Raw genomic sequence first — 19,887 nt, forward strand, 5'->3', positions numbered from 1 at the left:
TTGGGGGTTGGGGGGAGATAACCCCCCCCCCCCCCCCCCCCCCATATTTAAATCTATGCATTACAACCCCCCCAATATTTATACCATGATCACATGAAAAATATGCAGACCCAAACTTCAACCCCCCCCCAATGTTCAAACCAAATCTACGCCCTTGGTTCCATATCAGTCATTTATGAGGTTTCGTTGTAGTTCGGATCCCTCATTACTAGGCAGCTGCTTATGTAGGTGGCAGACAGCAAGGCAGCTTACTAGGTTTTGAAACAGCCATTAATTCAGTGAAATGCCTACAGGTTTATCCTATAAAAGTTGCAATTTGCCATGTAAAGTAAAGCACAAATAAATGACCAAACTGTATAAGTGTACTTTGCATGTATCTGTAGATTTTCATTAAATCTGATATAAAAATTACATTGTTTGGACATTTGTGGACTCCACTTTCCATTTCAAGGCTGTAACCATGAATTCAAGATCGGGTGTGTGTACTAAATGAAAACATTTAGAGTCAGCCAATGAAAAGCCCTTATTGAACACTTCCCCCCTCAATCTCTGCGAGAGTTGTGGCCTTGATACGTTTGAATATCACTTTGAATATCAATATTCAGATTAAGAGGTTGCGTGTGCAAGTTTTTCAATAGCCAGTTTATAAATTATTACATTTCTGAACTATTTTATTTACAATCCTGAACATGTGGTTACAGTCTTGGCATAAAGTAGGATATGTGCAACAACAAAAAAAGCATCACGTCAATCCATATTTGCGTCCAGGAGGGTTATGAATATGCTTGTGTTGTAATACAAGGAAGTAGGCTACTTCCAGAAGGACAATGAAACATTTTCTCACATTCAGGCACAATTAACCACTGATCACTCATTTTCAAAATTATTTCAGATGCGGTTGTCAACATAAAGTTCATTTTTAGCCACCTTTTGGAGTATTCTGATTTCTGTAACTTTATTAACGGTTATAATGAATTTAATGTTTTGATATAAAATACTGCAAAACGTTTATCAAAATCATTGGTAATACTTCACTCTATATTATAGATCAGAATGAAAAAATGTTTAACATCTGCTCAAACCGAAGTAGTGTAATTAATTTAAACTGCCTCATATTCACTTAAATTTATAATATTTGAATATGTATTATTTAAATAGCGAGTCGTGTTTACTGTAGTGTATAACAGGATCGAGAGAGAAAACTCCAGTTCCCAGAATGCAACATTTGTCTGACGATCTCCAGGACTAAGGAAGTAGCCTTTTTAAAATTATGATGATTTCGTGTCATTAGACGGGTTAATTGAATCTCTTTTTATTATTTTGATCGCGCATGTGTAATTGAAGCGTTCCTTTCATCTCTAGAACTGTATTGATTATTATCTGTCGCAGCCGCTCAATCAAGATGACAGTCACCCTTATCATCTGAAACTAATGAATGAACTGAAAACATCTGTATGTTATACCAGAAACTGGCGGATTTAACTGTAGCCACTGTTAGTTTATGGATATTGAATGAATTGAACGAAGATCTCGGAAGAATCGAAGGTAAATTGTGTAATCTACGCTATTACAGTAGAAGGTTGCTGCCGGTCGCTCGCGAACGCTTTGCTTTGAATACATGTGCTGTTAGAGGACAAGCCAATAAAATATCACATAAAACTATACACTGTCCATCGTCATGGATTATATGCACACGGCCAGATCAGTGGAGGATCGTCTTTTGAGCTACAAAAAAGACGAGTCCGGATGGAAAACATGCAAGAAAACTGTAAGTATTAAACAGAAGTGTCTTTTTTTTTGTGCCATGTTTAGCAGTGGTTTGTCTTTAAACAAACGTGTTTTGTTTTTTTCTAGAATGATGTTGTGGTGTGTTGGAGACCCTCTTGTGAATTCGCGGGATATGTGTAAGTATAAAATATTGTGCATTACATGATCTTGGTCATCGTGACGTCATATGTGCTGACTGCTCGTGTTCTAGTTAGTGGCAACCCTGTTACATATTATATTGTGCACTCACTAAATTGGACATAATTTAGTCTGAGAATGAGATCAATGCCCATTATCAGGCATTAAAAAAATGATCATAAAGAGTTTCAACATGTTGAATATGCATTGCTTTAGTTATTCTCAGATCTCAGAAAGTATTTCACTTGGCAAATATTTACTTAGTATTATCACTAGATTTTAGTCTTCTATTAGGGTCATTATTGACTTCTTGGATTTGTAGAAAAGGAAACATCTATGTTTCCTGAAGAACTTAAAGATATGATTGTGGCCTTAAACGTTTTGAAATATTTGCCATGATTCCTTTTTTTATTCTTTTATTTTTATATTTTTATGTAAACCGTTTTAAATTTGTCAACAAAGCTTTAATTCTCTTTCATTGTTGTTCTTCAATTACATTTTCCCAAGAAAGTGAAACATTAGGTTCACCAGAATTTCATTATTTTAGGCTTGTCCCCTTCTCAGAAAACTTCCCATCTTCCCATCAGTTGCACTAGTGTACACATTTTTATTTTTATTAAAGAATTGCTGTAATTTCCATCATGTCGCAATATCAAAAACAGTGTTGTGCGATCTTTAAAAAACTGTACATTTGTAGGTCAAAATGTGTAATATTGTAATAATAAACATCATGTATAGTGCATATCACTGCGCTATACATAGTTTTTCTTTGCATTTACATTTGCTTTTTATCTACATTTACATTATAATCTTTATATTTTATGATATCTTTTTGCAGCATTCACATACTGTCGACATCATGTGCAAACATGACTGCAGTGACATTAACCTTTGTCCAGTATGCATGAGCAGTGATTGTGTGTTCTTTGGGTTTCTCAGGTATAAAGGGGAGGGGATTGTCAATGGCAGTCCAGAGAAAGTGTGGGACTGCCTGAAACCTGAAATCAATGGACTTCGTGTAAAATGGGATTCAAATATAAAAAAGTTTGAGCTGCTTGAGCAGGTGTCAGCGGTAAGATGAACACAAATATATGAAAGCAGATTATTGAGTTCAATCTGACTGGTTCCTCCTTTCAGCTATTTCTGTATTCTTACTTGGATTGTTAAAGGTCATGCTTGTACTTTTTATGTTAAAACACTTTCAACGGTTCTATGGCGCTTTTAAAACATCAATCTATTTGTTTGAGTTTACAAACCAGCCCGAAAGCAACATTGGCTCAACCAATGGCGTGAGTTTGTCTGATCAATGTCTGGGATACCTGTTTGAAAACAGTCGTTATTAGTTTTTTTCCATTTCATTTTGTGACGCTAGTGAAACTTCTCCTTTAATAAGCCTTGTTTCTAATTTCCATTGAGATGTTTTTTGATGCACATGGCATTTCAATGATTTGATGCGTACAACGGCAGATTTATACCTTTCTAAATCTTTTCTTTTTCATTGCCTAGGATGTTTTGATCTGCCGAACCGTCACGCCCTCGGCTGCTATGGGCATTATATCGCCTAGAGATTTTGTTGATGTCATTTCCATTAAACGCTATGAGGATGGCACAGTGTCATCAAACGGTATGCTCCTTTAATTGGATTTGAATCTGACTCTATTTTCATGCAGAATCTCAGAAACTTGTTTTGAATGGCATAATGTTTTCCATTGACATAAGATTTGGTATCTATCTTAATAATGCTGTTATTGATAATCACATTTTCATTGTTTTCTAGCTACCAACGTAAGCCATCCAAACTGCCCTCCTCAACCCGGCTATGTCAGAGGCTTCAACCACCCGTGTGGTTGTTTTTGTGTTCCAGTTCCTGGGTAAGTTTCTCAGAAAGATAAGCATGCCATTCAACGCAAGCATCTTGGGTTGATGTAATTCAAATACAAGACAGCAGATGGTGACAAAATGGCATTCAAATTTTTCAGTAGCGTAAAAAAGATTAAGTATACCTTTTTTTTTTCTCTGTAGGGAACCAGGCAAAACGCAGCTGTTCAGCTTTTTCCAGACTGATCTTGGAGGTTTACTTCCTCGTTCAGTTGTCGATTCATTTTTCCCCACCAGTATGGTGGAGTTTTACAGCAACCTGACCAAAGCTGTAAAATCGATGAAATAGCTCCTGACACTTTCTAGAAAATATCCCCCTTTAATCATAAATGTGAATATTTTGATAATTTGACACACCTTGCATTCAATCAAGCTTTAGGTGGGAAGTGAAATGACCTTATTCCTGATTCTTCCAGCAGCTACAGTACCGTGTCCAAACACTTGAACAGACCGTTTTATAGGTATCGAAAACTGGAACATTTTCTTTACCATGTTTTTTCATAAATTCTGAAAACTAGTGATTCAAATGAGGAACTATGGCAAAAAACAGACATTTACACATATGCATTTGGCAGATGCTTTTATCCAAAGTGACGTGCAGTGCGTTCAAATGACATTTTATCAGTCAGTTTGTTTCAGGGGAATGGTGTGATTCCATAATGTAGCGTTATGATAAATTTGAAAATAATTTCATTCATAAATGGCCTAAAATAACCTAGTAAACATAGTTTCTGCTAAGCTACTGATTTGTGTGTGTCATACAAATAGTGCTACATGAAACAAAAGAGAGACTCGACTCACAATTGATATCAATAAAGCTCAGCATTAACATGTGCAGTAACATGCAACGCTGCTTTAGATGGAGCTATCTTAGAAGGCAACATAAGGTTGCTGCTTACTTTTTGAAACTGCTGTCAGGAGCTCGCCTTTGATGTCTGGCCTAAATAGGCAGTTCGCTAGTTTTTGGAACAAAGCCTTCTTTTAATAAGCTGTTTTTAGAATTTCAGTCAAATATTTGATGTCAGTTGTCTGAGTTTAAAGATTGCATTTTTATTTGAATAATTGAGCTCTTGATGGATGCTTGAGTTTGACATTTAAATCACAAGTCTGAAACCCAGTATTTCTATATTTGAATAGTGATATTATTGCGCATAAATTGATTTTGCAATTCAATGTTTACGGACCGACTAGTATCTTCAGACATTTCATTTGAAGAACTGCATTTGCTGCTGTTCTCGGTTAGCATAACTGAGATTGTGTACTGTATGTTTGAGACTGACAAAAGAAGGCCCGAATGAGGGATGTTGTGATACAGGGCTCCAGACTAACTTTTTTTATTAGGAGCGCTGTAGCCCCTGACTTAAAATTTTAGGAGCGCAAGCAGAAAATTTAGGGGCACACCTTCACATTTTCCCCCTAAATAACTATTACAGACAAATGCTTTGATAATAAATAGATTAATCGTACAGAAATTATGGTGCAGTTTTATTTTAAGATCACAGGGCTCCAGACTAACATCTGAGGGCCGCGGCTCTAAGTTCTACAAGTATTTGGTAGCACTGTGGGATGACAAAGCACTGAGCTAAATTTGAGGTGTATAGATAAAGTTAAATTTAATTATTATCCTTCATAATGTCTTAATATTATTTCAAAAGCAAAATGAGTGACAAAATAGATATTAGGGAGTGAAAATAGCCAATAAGCGCCCTCAGCAGCTATGTTTACAATGGTAATTTAGTCTTCTTTTTAAAAAAAATAAGAATAAGTGTGAGTTTTCCTACTTCTTGAAACTTTCAGTTTTATAAATAGAGACAATCTTTAAAGGATGAACAAAAATGTTTTGGTCGACACATTAAAAAAAAACCATTTTAATAGGATATAGTTTTGAAGTGCTGTAAAAAGATGTGTAGGCTACTTTCATAACCACAGTATACCATAGTTATAGTTATGCCTGGTTCAGAATACGCAATGTTTTTGTCTGTTACTATAGTCAATGTATCAGATTACACGATTTCGACTCCTAAAAATCTTGTCATGACCTGGACAAGAAACATTGTCAGACTACACATTGCTTTACGACCAGTCATCTCGAGCCGTCTCACACACATATTCACTCGCACATGTACACACGCACTCACTCACATACACGCACATAGACTAACGCACGCACGCACGCACGCACACACACACTCACTCACTCACTCACTCGCGCACACACTCTCTCACTCTCTCTCGCTCGCTCGCTCGCTCACTCACTCACTCGCGCGCGGGCGCACACACACACACACTCATTCACTCGCGCGCACACACACACTCATTCACTCGGAACCCTTCATGGAGGACCGTTAAAAAATTAAACATGCTAGTCTTCTTGTCGTGATGTCGTAAACAAAGCATCGCAGACGCGACGTCGGTTGTCGCCCACTATGAACGAGATGAAATTTACTGGTCGCACATGTGCGACTGGATGTAAAATTTAGTCGCACACTCTCAAATTTTGGTCGCAAAATGCGACCATTTGGTCGCAGTCTGGAGCCCTGTGATATGATGATTAAAAAAAGCAAAGCAAAGGCTCAAGGTTTAGTTGGTTAGCATGACCCCATTAGCCCCTGCTGGTGATTCTGTAACCAGTATAAAGCGTTTTTCTTTATTGATGGCCATTCAAAAGTATCCGTGTTCTGTGCCAGCCAGCCGAGCAACTGCCATTGAGACAATTGGGAAATGCTAATGGATGAGTGGAATCAAGAGTAATTAAAAATGAATAAAATTCCAAAAGATTTCCTGAATTTGAATTGAGGTAGAGAACAAGATGCAGAGTTCAAATTCGAATTCATGGAATTTGACAATTACCTGAATAAAATTTCAAATGAAATGTGTGTGTGTGTATATATATAGGGCAGGGTATCAAGTTCAATACTTTTTAGCCAATGACCGAATTGCCTCGATACCATCGAGTATCAAAAAATGTCTTGTCGTTGGGTACCAAATTTCGATACCTAAGAGGTTAATCTCGTCAACATCAGTGAGCCAATAAGCATGCAGCATTATTGGCTGTGGCAAAGCATCAAGGAAAACATTAGTTTACGCCAGGTACACCCAGAGACGACACGTGAGGCTGTAGTGTCCCAACCACAATAGATGTAAAAAGTCAAAAGTGTGGTTACATTTCACAAGGCTCGATGCCAACAGCGCGCGATGCAATATTTGCGACAAGATATTTGCTGCCAAGACCAGTGTTATGCCAATTTCTGACCCCCACCAAATTATTACCCCCTTAGTATTGGCTTGGTTTAAGATTAGGTGTGGGGGAGGGGTTAGGATTAGGGGCAGGGTTAAGATTAGGCAATCAATCAGGTTGCGACTTCAACGAGGGGGGTAATAATTTGGCAGGCAGTCGAAATTCAGCACAACACCGGCAACACGACAAATCTGATGAAGCAATTGACAGTGCACGGAATAAACTTAAGAGCAGAAAGTTGCTTCGTCTTCGACTACAAGATGAACTGAAGGGCGTCACATAAATTAACCGAAACTCAGCTTATAGGCTACATGATAATAATCCAAATGAATGGTGCATTTCTCTCTATAGGCTCACACATGTTCACTATACTGCGGTGATGACGAGTCAGAAACGTCAACTTCATCTTTGCAGCCAACACTGACTCTGAAAACACCATTAATAAACAATTGAAATGTCTTTTTTCCAGACACATTCATAATCATTAGGCTACTTTTGCCAGTGCTTTGCGGCAGGCTTTATGCGTGCGCTTGAGCGCAAGGCATATATTCCGCCCCCCAGTGGCCTATATGAGTCTTTGAGTCTGTAAAAAAAGTAAACAAATTGAAAAAATAAAACCAAAACTTTTTTTTAGGTAATATGTAATGTAATCTTGTTAAAAATTATTTTATAAAATAGGTATCGAAAAAAGTATCATTCAGGAACCAGTATCGAAATCAAGGTATCTATATCAGTAGTCAACATTTGAGGTGGATCAAAAAAGCTCATCAAAGTTGTCCTAAGACAAGAATGGGTATTGTTCAAAATTCATGTATAACTTTGATGAAAGGTTTTGATCCACTTCAAATGTTGACTACTGTATATCAGAAAAAAATTAACGATACCCAGCCCTCTATAAATATATGTATACTATATATATGTATGCATGTAAAATAATACATATTTTATAAATTAGCTGCAATAATAATATTAATTTACTGTACACATTTGATGGACCTTGGTGGAATGACCCAGAATGCTCTCATTTTCCCCAAGGTCTACATTTTGTTGTTGTGTTAGACTAATGAATTCTGCTGTTGTTTGACTGTGTTAAATGACTTTGCATGTTAATCACTTCTTGTCATTTGAATTCAAATTTAAATTTATTCTTTTAAATCATGTGGGGTATGGCCAGTTCAATTCAAATTCTCGCTCCTAAATCGAAAGGATTTTCGAAGGAATTCTTAAATTCAGAGACAATTCAGGATTTTGCCCAAGCCTTTTAAAACATTCCAAAAAAGCATGGAAAAAAATATTTTTTTTCCCCCCATATTAGGAGAAATGAATCCCATTTTGGCTTTGCATTTCTGCTTGTAATCTGTCTAAACTGCACATGGACAAAAGTACTGTTTAATGCTATGTATGTCACAGATATGACTGACCTCAGAGAGAACAGAGTGTATTGTATGTCTAGTTTGTTGACTATTATCTCTTTAATTACCGTTTGCCCGTTTTGTGTCCAGCTGCACGATTGTCCATCCTGACACATGTCTTAGCCAATCGGTACTTTGTGTTTTTATGCCTATATGCCATCATTGAAATGACTGTGAACGCATGCTCATGGCCTGGAGATGTGTTCTGTGCTTTTTTATTTTTATATGCTGTAAATGAGCAAAATTCTCTAGTGCATTTTAGGATTATTTTGGGGACACATCTGTTTTGCAAGGTGCTTGCCTTCAGTAGTATTGTGCAAAGTTATCTATATATTTTAAAGGGGTCATAACGATGCATTTTAATGTTTTCGGTTTTCTTTAATGATATGTAGCTGTTTTATGTGCATGTATAAGATCTGCAAAGTTACAAAGCTCAAAGTCTTCCACAAAAAGATGTATTCAACCTAGCTAAACCGGCTCGATCGGATTATCCCTCACATACGTCACTATGTGGAAATTTTCGCATAATGCCGGCGCCATGTCGTGGGGAGACGCTGTTTGTTTCTATGCGAAAGTTGGACGCAATTAGGAATCAGTGGTTAAGATTTATTTACAACACTGTTCCAGAACCATACAGCCCAAACGGTTTGTGTGTGTGCAGTGGGAGAGTACAAGGTTATAACATCGTATCTGAAAAAAAAAGAGTTTCAAATGAAAAACTTACACTGTGAAACATTCTGCTGAAGTCACGCTTACAAAGTTGGTCCCGATCGTTCAGCTTGGTCTTCTGCATTTTCAGAATCCGACTGATATGGTAAAACTGACGACATTATTAACTAGTTATAATTGCTTTGGAAGCTGAAGCTTGCGATTGTGGTAAGGGCCGCTACATTTCTGACACACGCTTGAGGTGTTCGGCCAATCACAATTTGCACTGGATCAGCTGGCCAATCAGAGCACACTGCGCTTTTCAGTTGGAGGGGTTTTGTAGAATTCAACGCGTTTTAGAAAGACTGGGCAAAGAGGAGCTACAATAATGTACAGTATGAGAAAAATGATGTATTTTTTTAACATTTAAAGCATGTTCACACATTACACCATTGCACAAAATAACAATCTTTGAAAATAGCATCATATGACCCCTTTAATAAAACACAGATTCACGTTCTGTTAGGAATCATGTCAATTCTCTCCACTGTCAAGCGAGGGTTTTTCATTTTGTTGAAGTCGACATGGAATGTTGTTTCGCAAACCGTTTTACTTCTGTGTAAGCTGACATACAGTATTTTGAATATAACATTTTGATTGGAGGCAATTGATTTTATCCATCTGGAAATGATTGGAATGGATCGTGAAAAGTGGGGGGGACAAACCAGAATGCTGGCAGATAATTGTCATTTTAGAGGCGGAGCAAGTTTTGTCAAGATTTTTTTGGTCACACTTTAATTTAGGGTCCAATTCTCACGAACTACAACTTTTGCCTCAATAAACTCCTAATTAATGCTTATTAATAGTTAGTAAGGTAGTAAGGAATTGGGTAGGATTAAAGGAATTTTGTATATGCTCATAAAGCACATATTTATGCCTTATTCTGCATAAGTAATAATAACAGCCAATATACTAGTAACATGCATGCTAATAAGCAACTAGTTAATAGTGAGAATTGGACGCTAAATTAAAAGTGATACGGGTTGTTTTCTTTCTAATAACATGCAATGATGAATCACACATTATAAGACCCTGAAATATGCATTCAAGTTGTGTCAAATGTCATTTCCTGTTGATCTCAAACATGTTTTTCTTTGTTTTTGCTCAGTGTAGTTGCACTATGGGACATCTGTGTACTGTTTGTTAATACCCAAAAAGAAGAAGCAAAAACAAAAGAAATTGCACTTTGTCAAACCCATTGTTTGATTCTGTTTTCGATATTAAAAATGATTGATGACCTCGTTTATCATTTATATCATACTTTATTTGGACATTACAAACCTTAGCAAGTAATTACATTTAAAACATCTTTGTTCTGACACCATTTCAATATATTAAGGCTTTTCTTTTAAAGGGAAACCAAAAATACCTAACTAACAAGACAAAGGTGGAATCTGTTAGAAAATAATAGATTTTTTTTTTTTTTTTTATTATCAAATGAATGTATTTATTATTTCTGCATTTGATGAAAAACAAGAGTGATGTGCTGTTAGGGGCAGCGTTTGACAAAGCAAACAAAAAATGATTATTGAAATTATACTTAATACTTAGTCCATTTGTTTTTCTCTTGAAAACATTGTGCCTCAATCGCTTCATGGCACGTTCTTTACATTCGGCTTTGGTGAAATTGTGTAGAAATATAATGTGATATCTTAAAGTGTATATTTACAGGCTTGTGCAAATCATTGCATCAAAACAGGCAGACTTGACAAGAATCTTTTTTATGAATCCCTGATCGTGACAGTGAAACAGTACAACTCCAGCACAGTGATGTGCTATAAGACTCAAACTTTCCTGATCATGTAGTACCACATCATGCAGTGAAGCACATCATGCACGTCATACAAGATATGAAAGTCATACAACTGTCAAAATGCATAAATGGCTAAATGGAGCAATAAACGCAACTGAATGATCCCAGCAAGTTTCCCAGTCTTGGAAAACCTGGAAATATAAGGGAATTTTTCAATTGTGAAACTCGTGAGAGTGGGGAGGGTAAGAAAGATCCTAAAAAGTCATGTGAATGTTTATAGTGAATGCATGTTTCTTGCTCAAATCTAAAATACTTAATTGGTTAGAAATTGCTGTTTTGGATTGCAATCTCTGTTAAGAAAAATAGACTAAACTCATTGGTCGAAACAACTGGGAAAAAATTGGAGGCATTTCCTCAAGGCTTGAAATAACGTTTTTGCATAATTTAATGTTGATTCAAAATCGGCAGTCCAGTATGTGTTCTGTTTTTTTCTTTTGGGTTTTTATAAGTGCTTTTGAACGGAGTTTAGCTCTACTCGCATCTTTTTCTCTTAATGACGAGTGTAAACGGCCCGTCGTTCAGACCTTTGATGAATGTCCAGGCCTCAAAGCGTGTGAGACCCTGCAGAGACGAGTCCTGTATCTGCAGTACCTCATCACCAGACTTCAGCCCCTTTTGCTCAGCGTCACTTCCTGCCAGAGAAAAGACAGTATGTATTTATGACTTATGTTACTGCAGGCTCATATGAAATCAGAAAACTTAACAGAAAGCGCGAGAGATTTATGCGGAATAGAAACACTGTCATTGGCATGCTGGTTTATTAAATATTTTGTTATTTTGATTTCAGCTACCAGTAAGACTGCAGTATTTACGAGGCCATTTAACACATTTTACCATGATTCATGATTTGTCCATGATTTGTCATCATGAATGTAAGATATTGGAGCGAGTTTTGCATAAAGATTCAGTCAGTCTCACCTGTAAATATTCTGTTGACGGTTAGTGGTCTGTCTCCATTAATGGAGCCTTTTCCTCCCTCAAGACTGAATCCAACTCCACCCGCGTTCTTCTCCAGCTCGACTGTTATAGCCTCACCTCCATCGTCCCCTAAGAGACATTTTTAAATCATTGAATGAATGTACACATATTTTTGCAGTATGTTAGTCTTAACTATTTGGAGTAATTTTCTAAATGAGTAGCAAATATTAACATGGAACATTTAGATACATCATGAAACCCACTGAAATGTGATTTGTTTGATTATCATTATTAGTCAGTTTTTACACCAACTGTTACTGTACACAAAAAAATGGTCAAAAAAAGGTCGAAATCGAGAATGAAGGCCCACCAGGTGGCACAAGAAATTTAGAAGCATTTTGAAAAAAATATTTTCCATTCAAGTCTAAAATTCTACAACAACAACAAAAAATCTCTTCTTTCTTCTAAAGTTGTGCAAGAACATCTGACGTGTTGAATATGGACAGAATTAGTACATCTGTGAAACATGAATTCATTGCCTTAGGGAAAACTAGACCAGTTCAAATAGGGCTTTTTATTTGACTTAAGTCTTATTTTTTTATTACACATCATGTAGCTCTTGTAACATATTTCTGTATCCCTTTTATGCCCTATTAAAGGGATATTCACCCAAAAATGAAAATTCTGTCATCATTTTCTCACCCTCAAGTTGTTCCAAACCTGTATGAGTTTTTTTCTTCTGCTGAACACAAAAGAAGATATTTTAAAGAATGTTGGTAACCGAACACTTGATGTACCTCATTGACTTCCATAGTATTTTTTTTTCCTATTATGGAAGTCAATGGGGCCCATCAACTGTTTGGATACTTATATTATTCAAAATATCTTCTCTTGTGTTCAGCAGAAGAAAGAAGTTCATACAGGTTTGGAACAACTTGAGGGTGAGTAAATACATTTTCATTTTTGGCCGAACCATCCCTTTAAGTGTTGACAAAAGTGTTACTGCCATCGTCAGTAATGTTGGCCCACCTGTGACGCTGCTTTCTGCCCCGCTGCTGCTAGACTCATTAGCGTTAGCGCTTCCCTTTTCATCTGCTTCTTTGTTCTTGGACACCACCACCACAGCCTGCTTCATGGTGCGGGCTTGCCTGAGTATCGCCGTGGCATCGCTGTGCGTGACGTTTTTTAGCGTTTGACCGTTAATGGACAACACCTCATCTCCTCTTTCAATGGTGCCCTCCTGAGCAGCCAGGCCACTGGGAAACACCCTGTGAACCTGAAGGTACATGATTTGATACATATACAGTGAATAAAATGACTATTTAAAATACTGTAAAATATTCATTTTTAGAGATGCACCGATTACAATTTTATGGGCCGATTCCGATTTCCGATTTTTCATTAAGTTTGACCTGCCGATACCGATTTTAGCCGATTCCGATTTCATTTTTTCTAACCACTTTACAGCACACACAAATATTTATTTTATATCTTTTCTGTAATAGAACATTTTACAATTTGCATAGTTCACACACATCTAAAGTGCAATGTTATGGAAGAAACATTTCCTTGTCACATTCAATATCCAATAATTTTTTTATATATGTATTTAGCAAACTAAACATCTGTATGAAAACAGGGAATGGCAATAAAATAATATATAAATAAAAAATAAAATAAATATAGCCTTGCAGTATAAAGATATTTCTCAAAGGCAAGCACACACACACACAGGCCTATTGCAATCACTTACAAACTGAATAATAAAACAAGTTTAAATGGGTACATTTTCTATAAATATTAGTCTTCGTTTTCTTTTCTGACATAGCCTACTCCAGTTCTTGTTAAAACACGCAAATTCTGTGCATTTTGGGCACTTTTTTGTGAAACCCTATTTAGGCTATTTTGTCCATCAAAAGTGTGCTTTCCCTTTAATTGAGCGTGAGCAGTGCAGCAAATAGACTCGGCGCCGAAACACGCGATTCACTGCTCGCGACGCTCCTGCTTGACGCTCACGCGCTGCTCCTGCCCGAATGCACTCATTGATTAACATGCACGCCGAAAAAAAATACGCGCTTGCGGTCTGAACGGACATAATTCACGAGGTTTTCTACATGTGTGTTCCGTGTGCACGTGTGATGCTGATGTTGCGCGATGTTAATCATGCGGCGCCCAAGTGCATTTGACCGGCATAAAATCGGCATTTGTCAGACTGACCGGCCGGTCGCCGGTCACGGCCGATCACGTGAAAATCGGCCAATTCCGGTCACCAGCCGATCAATCGGTGCATCTCTATTCATTTTCTAGCTTTTGCATTTACAGCTAAAGTGGAACCACTGGTTTGGAACTGTATCCTATGGAAGCTTGTTTCCACCACAGAATAAAAATAATTGCGACCTATCTTTTTCATAGTATCCTATAAGATACAACGCCGTTCATAAGTTTGTTATCAATAAAAATATTTGGTTACACTTTATTTTAAGGTGTCATTGTTACAGTGTAATTAAACATTTACGTACTGAGTAAAGTTAAGTAACTACATAGGGTTAGGCTAGGATTAGGGTTTGGTTGAGGGTTAGTTGCATGTAATTATGCATAATTAACTGTTATTACTATGGTAAGTACATGTAACATATGTAACAAGGACAAATATTTCATGTTTTTGAAATAAGTTTCCTATGTTCGCTAAGGCTGCATTTTTTTTGTATCAATAATACAGTAGGCTATTTGAATATTTGTTGCAAAGTTGAATTTTCAGTGTCACATGATCCTTCAGAAATCATTTGATTATGCTGATTTACTGATTATTGATTATACTTATTATCAATGATGAAAATGAAAACTGCAAAAAAATAAAAATCTGGATTATTGCTTTTGATAAAAGCGTATTCTAAATGTGTTAATGTAATGTATCAGTAGTGTATCTCTTAAAGAAATAGTTAAACTTTGTCATCATTTACTCATCCTCATGTCATTTTGACCTAGTATTTTTTCTTTTGCTTCCACATGTACAAGAATGTCCAAGTTTTTGAACAAAATTGGATGATTCACTGCCGAGATTAAAGACATGTGATAGCTTTGTGTGAGGAACAGACCCAAATTTAAGTCGTTTCTGTTCTAAAAATCATCCCTTCTGGCAAAGATAGCAAATTTCGTGTGCAAACATATATGAAAAACATGACATTTGAAAGCTACGAGAGAAGGGACGATTATTGTGATGTCAACCCTGCCACAAATGTGCCATTTTTAATTGAGCAGAAGCATGAATTAGATTTGAAGCTTGGACATTCTGCCTAAGGTCCTCTTTTGTGTTTCAGGGTCTGAACGACATGAGTGTGTGGAAATGATGACAACATTCAATAGGCTGTGTTTCTTGTTGAAAGGTGAAGTAGATGAGCTGTGGTGTGTGGTTTATGGAGATTTGGAGCCGTCACTCACTGTAGTTGCTTTGTTCTCCAGATCAATACCACCAGCAATGCTGAAACCCAAGCCAGCTCCTTCTTCTTTATGTAGAATCACAACCTGGATGCCTTCCAGTTGCTAATGGACATCAAGAAATACAAATCAGCCTTGTTTATAGAGTATTTTGTGGTTTAAAAACCCTTTGTACCTGTAGCTGTATAGTAAGCTGAATGTTAGTACTCAAATGCATTTAGCATAGCAGTTTTTCTAGAACATGCCAGAGAACAATCTGCATTTGAAAACACGGGTTTATCGCTTTGTAAAGAACAGCTGCCTCATTGATGATTTCCAGGTGGGCTGGATCATGTTCCCACTCTATTACATCATGCAGTTTTGGGAGAGAGAGAGAGAGAGAGAGAGATTGAGATATAGCCTTCCCTAGTATGTTCCTAATGTTGAATAGCACAAAATAATCTCATGAATAGTTATTTTGTCAAAATCTCATAAGCATCTGGCACTGTCTCACAAATGATGACACTGGTCTAAATGGGATACAAATTTATATTAGCAGCCATATGAATCATAAGTGTCCTCAAATTCAAAGCCTAATTTCAAGGCACACCTACTGAATTTGTCTTGGGATTTGAGCCAAATATCCCAGAGCTGCATCCAAATTTGTGTACTGATTATGTCAGCCTCATCGCTGTTCCTCATCAATGATGAGACGACTCTTCTCTCATGGCCTTATGGGATAGTAAAGTGTCTATCAGATACAATACACAATTTAATCTCCACGGAAGTATCAGTTAATGCGGGTATTCATGTTCACCTCCTGTTTTATAAAATTGCATAATCAAACATACTACTCCTTTAACATACTGCTTTTTGCGTCCTGTATTGTGGGGAAACATATGCAAATCTGAACAGGGGGTTCAATCTTGTTTTACCTCTCATACTCTCAAGAACTAGTATTTTTGATCATTAAAGGTTCATTTTAACAGTCCTGCTGTGTAACACTATTTGGGTGGATCTAACATTTGATTGGTGTTTTGAGCTTATTTACATAATACAAATTACATCAAGGGACTAGAGGGTCGTATGCTAATAGTTAGCCTTGAAGCTATCCTGTTAAACTCCATCTTAAAACATATTTTTTCTAATAATAATTTTTCAAATTGTATGAAAACTATTGTGCATGCAGTTTTTATCACATAATATCAGGTAAGAGACTGGAATACTTCACAAAATAATAATTTGTCACACCACAGGAAACAAGTGAAATCAACAAGCTTTTTTGATTCAAGGCAGTGGGTAAGTAATCCAGTCCTGCAGACTATTACAGCCAATCACTCATCTTAAACAGTTTATAGGATTGTTTCCTTATTTTTACAGCCAACAGAAAAACCTGGCATGCTTTCAAGAAATTTCTGCAAAATATCAACACTTCCTCTTCTGCATTTCACTCCTACACTACTAAAGCACATTATGTCTAAGGGCATGTGAAGGTTTTGAGTGCATATCACTTTTAAATTCCACAATTATCATGAAGGAATTTAGACATATTAGTTTGACTATTGATCAAGGAAACAGTCATAAATGCAAAACAGTGCAGCAAAATGCACCCCAGAGGAACATTGCAACACTGCCATGGTCAGGAAGTCACACTCTTGACTAAGAGTTGTATGATGTTTTTTTTTTTTTTTCAACCCTGTTAGCAAGTGAGCTTTAGAATATAGCAAAACACAAAAGAAAGCTCACTGAACTTTAATAGCACCTTCAGTATGCTGTTTCTTTATAGAGAACTGATTGTTAATCTGTCACACCTCTCATACATATTCAGGTTTGCATAGCAGGATATGAAACTAATCTATGCCAGGCAATAGCCGACAGCATGTACTTTGTTGTATTGCTCCAATGATTATTAAACCAAAGCTAAACCCACCCTTAGCGTGTCTTCATCCAGATCCTTGACTTCCTGAATCATCCGCTGAATCTCCTGTTGAGGAAGGGCCGAGAGCATCGATTGGGCACAGAGGGCCGAGGCTGAAGTGAGCGGTCGTTCGGGTTTCCGTTCCTCCTTCTCGCACTCCTCCCCTCTCTCGATGGTACGCTCTCTCAGTTCAGCCAAGCTGTAGACCAGATATAAATGAGCTTGTTTGAAAGTGATTTAGAGCAGGGGTAGCCAACCCAGCTCACGCTCCTGAAGGACTGCCATCCCACAGAGTTTAGCTCTAACCATAATCAAACACACCTGAACCAGCTAATAAAGGTGTTCAGGATTACTTGTGTGTTGAAACTGAAGTCTGTAGGAAGGTAGTCCTCATGGAGTATGGTTGGCTCAAACTCAATTTGAGACATGGCTGAGACTATGTTGGTTACAGAGTTACAACCAGAGTCAGTTGCGCTTCACTGCCATTTACAAATTCTCTCCCGTGGCCTCATGGGATAGTAAAGTGTCCATCATATGCACAATTCAAAATATCGCTGGAAGTAGTAGGTCACCCAGCTACTTTTGGCCTATGTTTTAGGAATACTGAAAATTTGGACACTACCCTGCTGCTGTAGATTAGTTAGATTAGATGTGTTTAATTATAGTTGAAGCTAAACTCTGCCAGACAGAGACCTTCCAATAGCAGGATTGGACTCCCCTGTTCTACTGCCTTAGACTTCTTCAAACTACAGACTAATTTTAGGTTTCACTTGCAAATGTTGCGGCCAATTAGCTAATATCTCACCACATTTATCTATAAACTATTTTAGGTCAAACATGCATGACAGGAAAGTATTTTTTTTCCCCCTTCTTACAGTGATAAGGACTAGTGCGAGAGTTTACAAGACATTAGCATGAAAGGGTTTGTTGTTTGTGACTAACTCAACTGAGCTGCATTTCCTCTTCTCGTTTCATTTAAAACAGACTCCCGAATCATTCAAAACTCTGCAATGCCTTTATCGTACAGCCAGTTCTCAACTTGAAAGAAGTTAACATTGTTGGCTTCAGTCCCAGCAAGTGATCTTATTCCTTACCATCAGCCAACAAAACACTGCATCGAGTATTTGTACCACAAACGCTTTCATCTTCTGAATGCATTTGTCCTACATTGTTTTCAGAGATACAGTAATATGTTTGGATAAGATACATACCTTACAGAGAAACCCCTCTCACTGTTTTCTAGTGCTTGTGAAGGTGGGGGGTTTTCGGCAGAAGAGTCTTCTTCTATTGGGTTATGAAGAGGGGATCCAGGTGGGGCGCTCCAAGGGTTCCCAGTCCGAATGCAAGGGGACTGCGGCAGGGATTGCATGGATCGCATCAGAGCATTGGACACCTGGTTGCTGAAGGACAAGATTATCCCCAGGCTCTCCCCTTCTAAGCCACTTGAGGTGGGGGTATCTGAAGAAGGACTGAGGGGTAGACTTCGGGTCCTCAAGCTCACCGTATGAGTTCCAGCACCTTCTGGTTTTTCTCCAATACCCTCTTTTGAGCTGCTAGATCTTCTTGGTACGTGGCTTGAAGGGGGTGAATCCTCTTGAGAAGGAGGGGGTGAATCTTCTTGAGAAGGTGGGGGTGAATCCTCTTGAGAAGGTGGGGGTGAATCCTCTTGAGAAGGTGGGGTTGAATCCTCTTGAGAAGGTAGGGGTTCTTGCTCATTCTCAGCAGCAGGTGGAAGCTCTTTTGAGTCCAGAGCAGGTTCCTCAACAGTGATTGGCTTACAGGGCTCTGAATCATGAAAAGTTGATTGTTTTTCTTCCTCTGCAGGATGGGGCACTGAAATGATATCTGAACTGAGGGAAGCTGTTTGCTCTTCTTCCTCTGCAGGCTGGGTGGTGGCTGAAATTGTTGGTGTCGACTGGCAGTTATCATTATTGTGCAAGTTGTTTGTGTTAACTTTGGTTCTCTCTGCATTGCTGTAGTCTGCAGATGAGGTTTTAGCTGTCTTCTCCATTGGAGGAAGAGATGCTGTTGGGGCCAGTCGCCTGTTCGGCCTTTCGGCTCCATCAGCACTTGAGAAAGTCTCAAACGAGCTGATCTTCTGTCTGATTGACAAATTGGCTCCTGATGAAGCAGCCCTCAGACTAATCCCAAAGGTTCTGCCAGTATCGTGGCTCCTGTTATCTGGGTGCTTCAAAGCCTCTGTTATCGGTTTCCCAGATTTAATGCTCTTCATGCTTTGACGTACTCTTGCAGACTTTGGAGCCACCGGGGGCCCTTTTTTAACATTGGGAGGTTGTTCATATTTGGAGTCTGAGGTGATGTTTGTGGTTTCAGAAGCAGTGCTGTTAACTTCAGCATCTCCATTATGGTCACTCATGGTTTTGGAGCAGAATGACTGGTTCTCTGGACTTTCGGTCAGCTTTACCCAGGGGTCAAGTGGTTGATCTGTACTGACCTCCAAATGAGCCTGACGTCTCAGACCGACCCTCTTACTCGGACTACACACTTGAGATGGGGACTCTGGACCTGTAACATAATAGTTTTCACATGTATTTCCCTTTACTCAGCTGCAGAACAGAGAAGTTCAAAGTGAGAACTAACTCGCGTGCTGCCACGCATCCAATAATTGTCACAATAACTGTTCTATTTTCATTTAAAAACAGAACAGCTATAATATACTGTA

General features: G+C 38.0%; 2 protein-coding genes across 3 annotated transcripts in view; one reads left to right on the plus strand and one right to left on the minus strand.

Annotated features, from left to right (window-relative positions):
* The first annotated feature begins 1,209 nt into the window (after positions 1-1,209).
* Positions 1,210-6,652, plus strand: stard5 (StAR related lipid transfer domain containing 5). The gene is made up of 7 exons (XM_079865301.1): positions 1,210-1,768; positions 1,855-1,904; positions 2,845-2,977; positions 3,412-3,529; positions 3,683-3,776; positions 3,928-5,089; positions 6,319-6,652. Exons 1-6 carry the CDS (start codon positions 1,679-1,681, stop codon positions 4,070-4,072), a joined length of 630 nt encoding a protein of 209 aa, XP_079721427.1. The 5' UTR covers positions 1,210-1,678; the 3' UTR covers positions 4,073-5,089; positions 6,319-6,652.
* Positions 6,653-10,758: 4,106 nt separating this feature from the next.
* Positions 10,759-19,887, minus strand: part of il16 (interleukin 16) — a 34,988-nt gene continuing 25,859 nt past the window's right edge. For both annotated transcript variants that reach the window (XM_079865300.1, XM_079865299.1), the window contains 6 exons: positions 18,416-19,730; positions 17,217-17,403; positions 15,311-15,412; positions 12,902-13,148; positions 11,873-12,001; positions 10,759-11,586 (listed from right to left, as the gene is read on the minus strand). In XM_079865300.1, the coding sequence (XP_079721426.1) occupies positions 11,426-11,586; positions 11,873-12,001; positions 12,902-13,148; positions 15,311-15,412; positions 17,217-17,403; positions 18,416-19,730 (2,141 nt within the window). In that variant the 3' untranslated portion in view covers positions 10,759-11,425. The remainder of the gene's footprint in view (positions 11,587-11,872; positions 12,002-12,901; positions 13,149-15,310; positions 15,413-17,216; positions 17,404-18,415; positions 19,731-19,887) is intronic.

The sequence above is a fragment of the Squalius cephalus genome (assembly GCF_949319135.1).
Source record: "Squalius cephalus genome assembly, chromosome: 3".
In the NCBI taxonomy this organism is placed as follows: Eukaryota; Metazoa; Chordata; class Actinopteri; order Cypriniformes; family Leuciscidae; genus Squalius; species Squalius cephalus.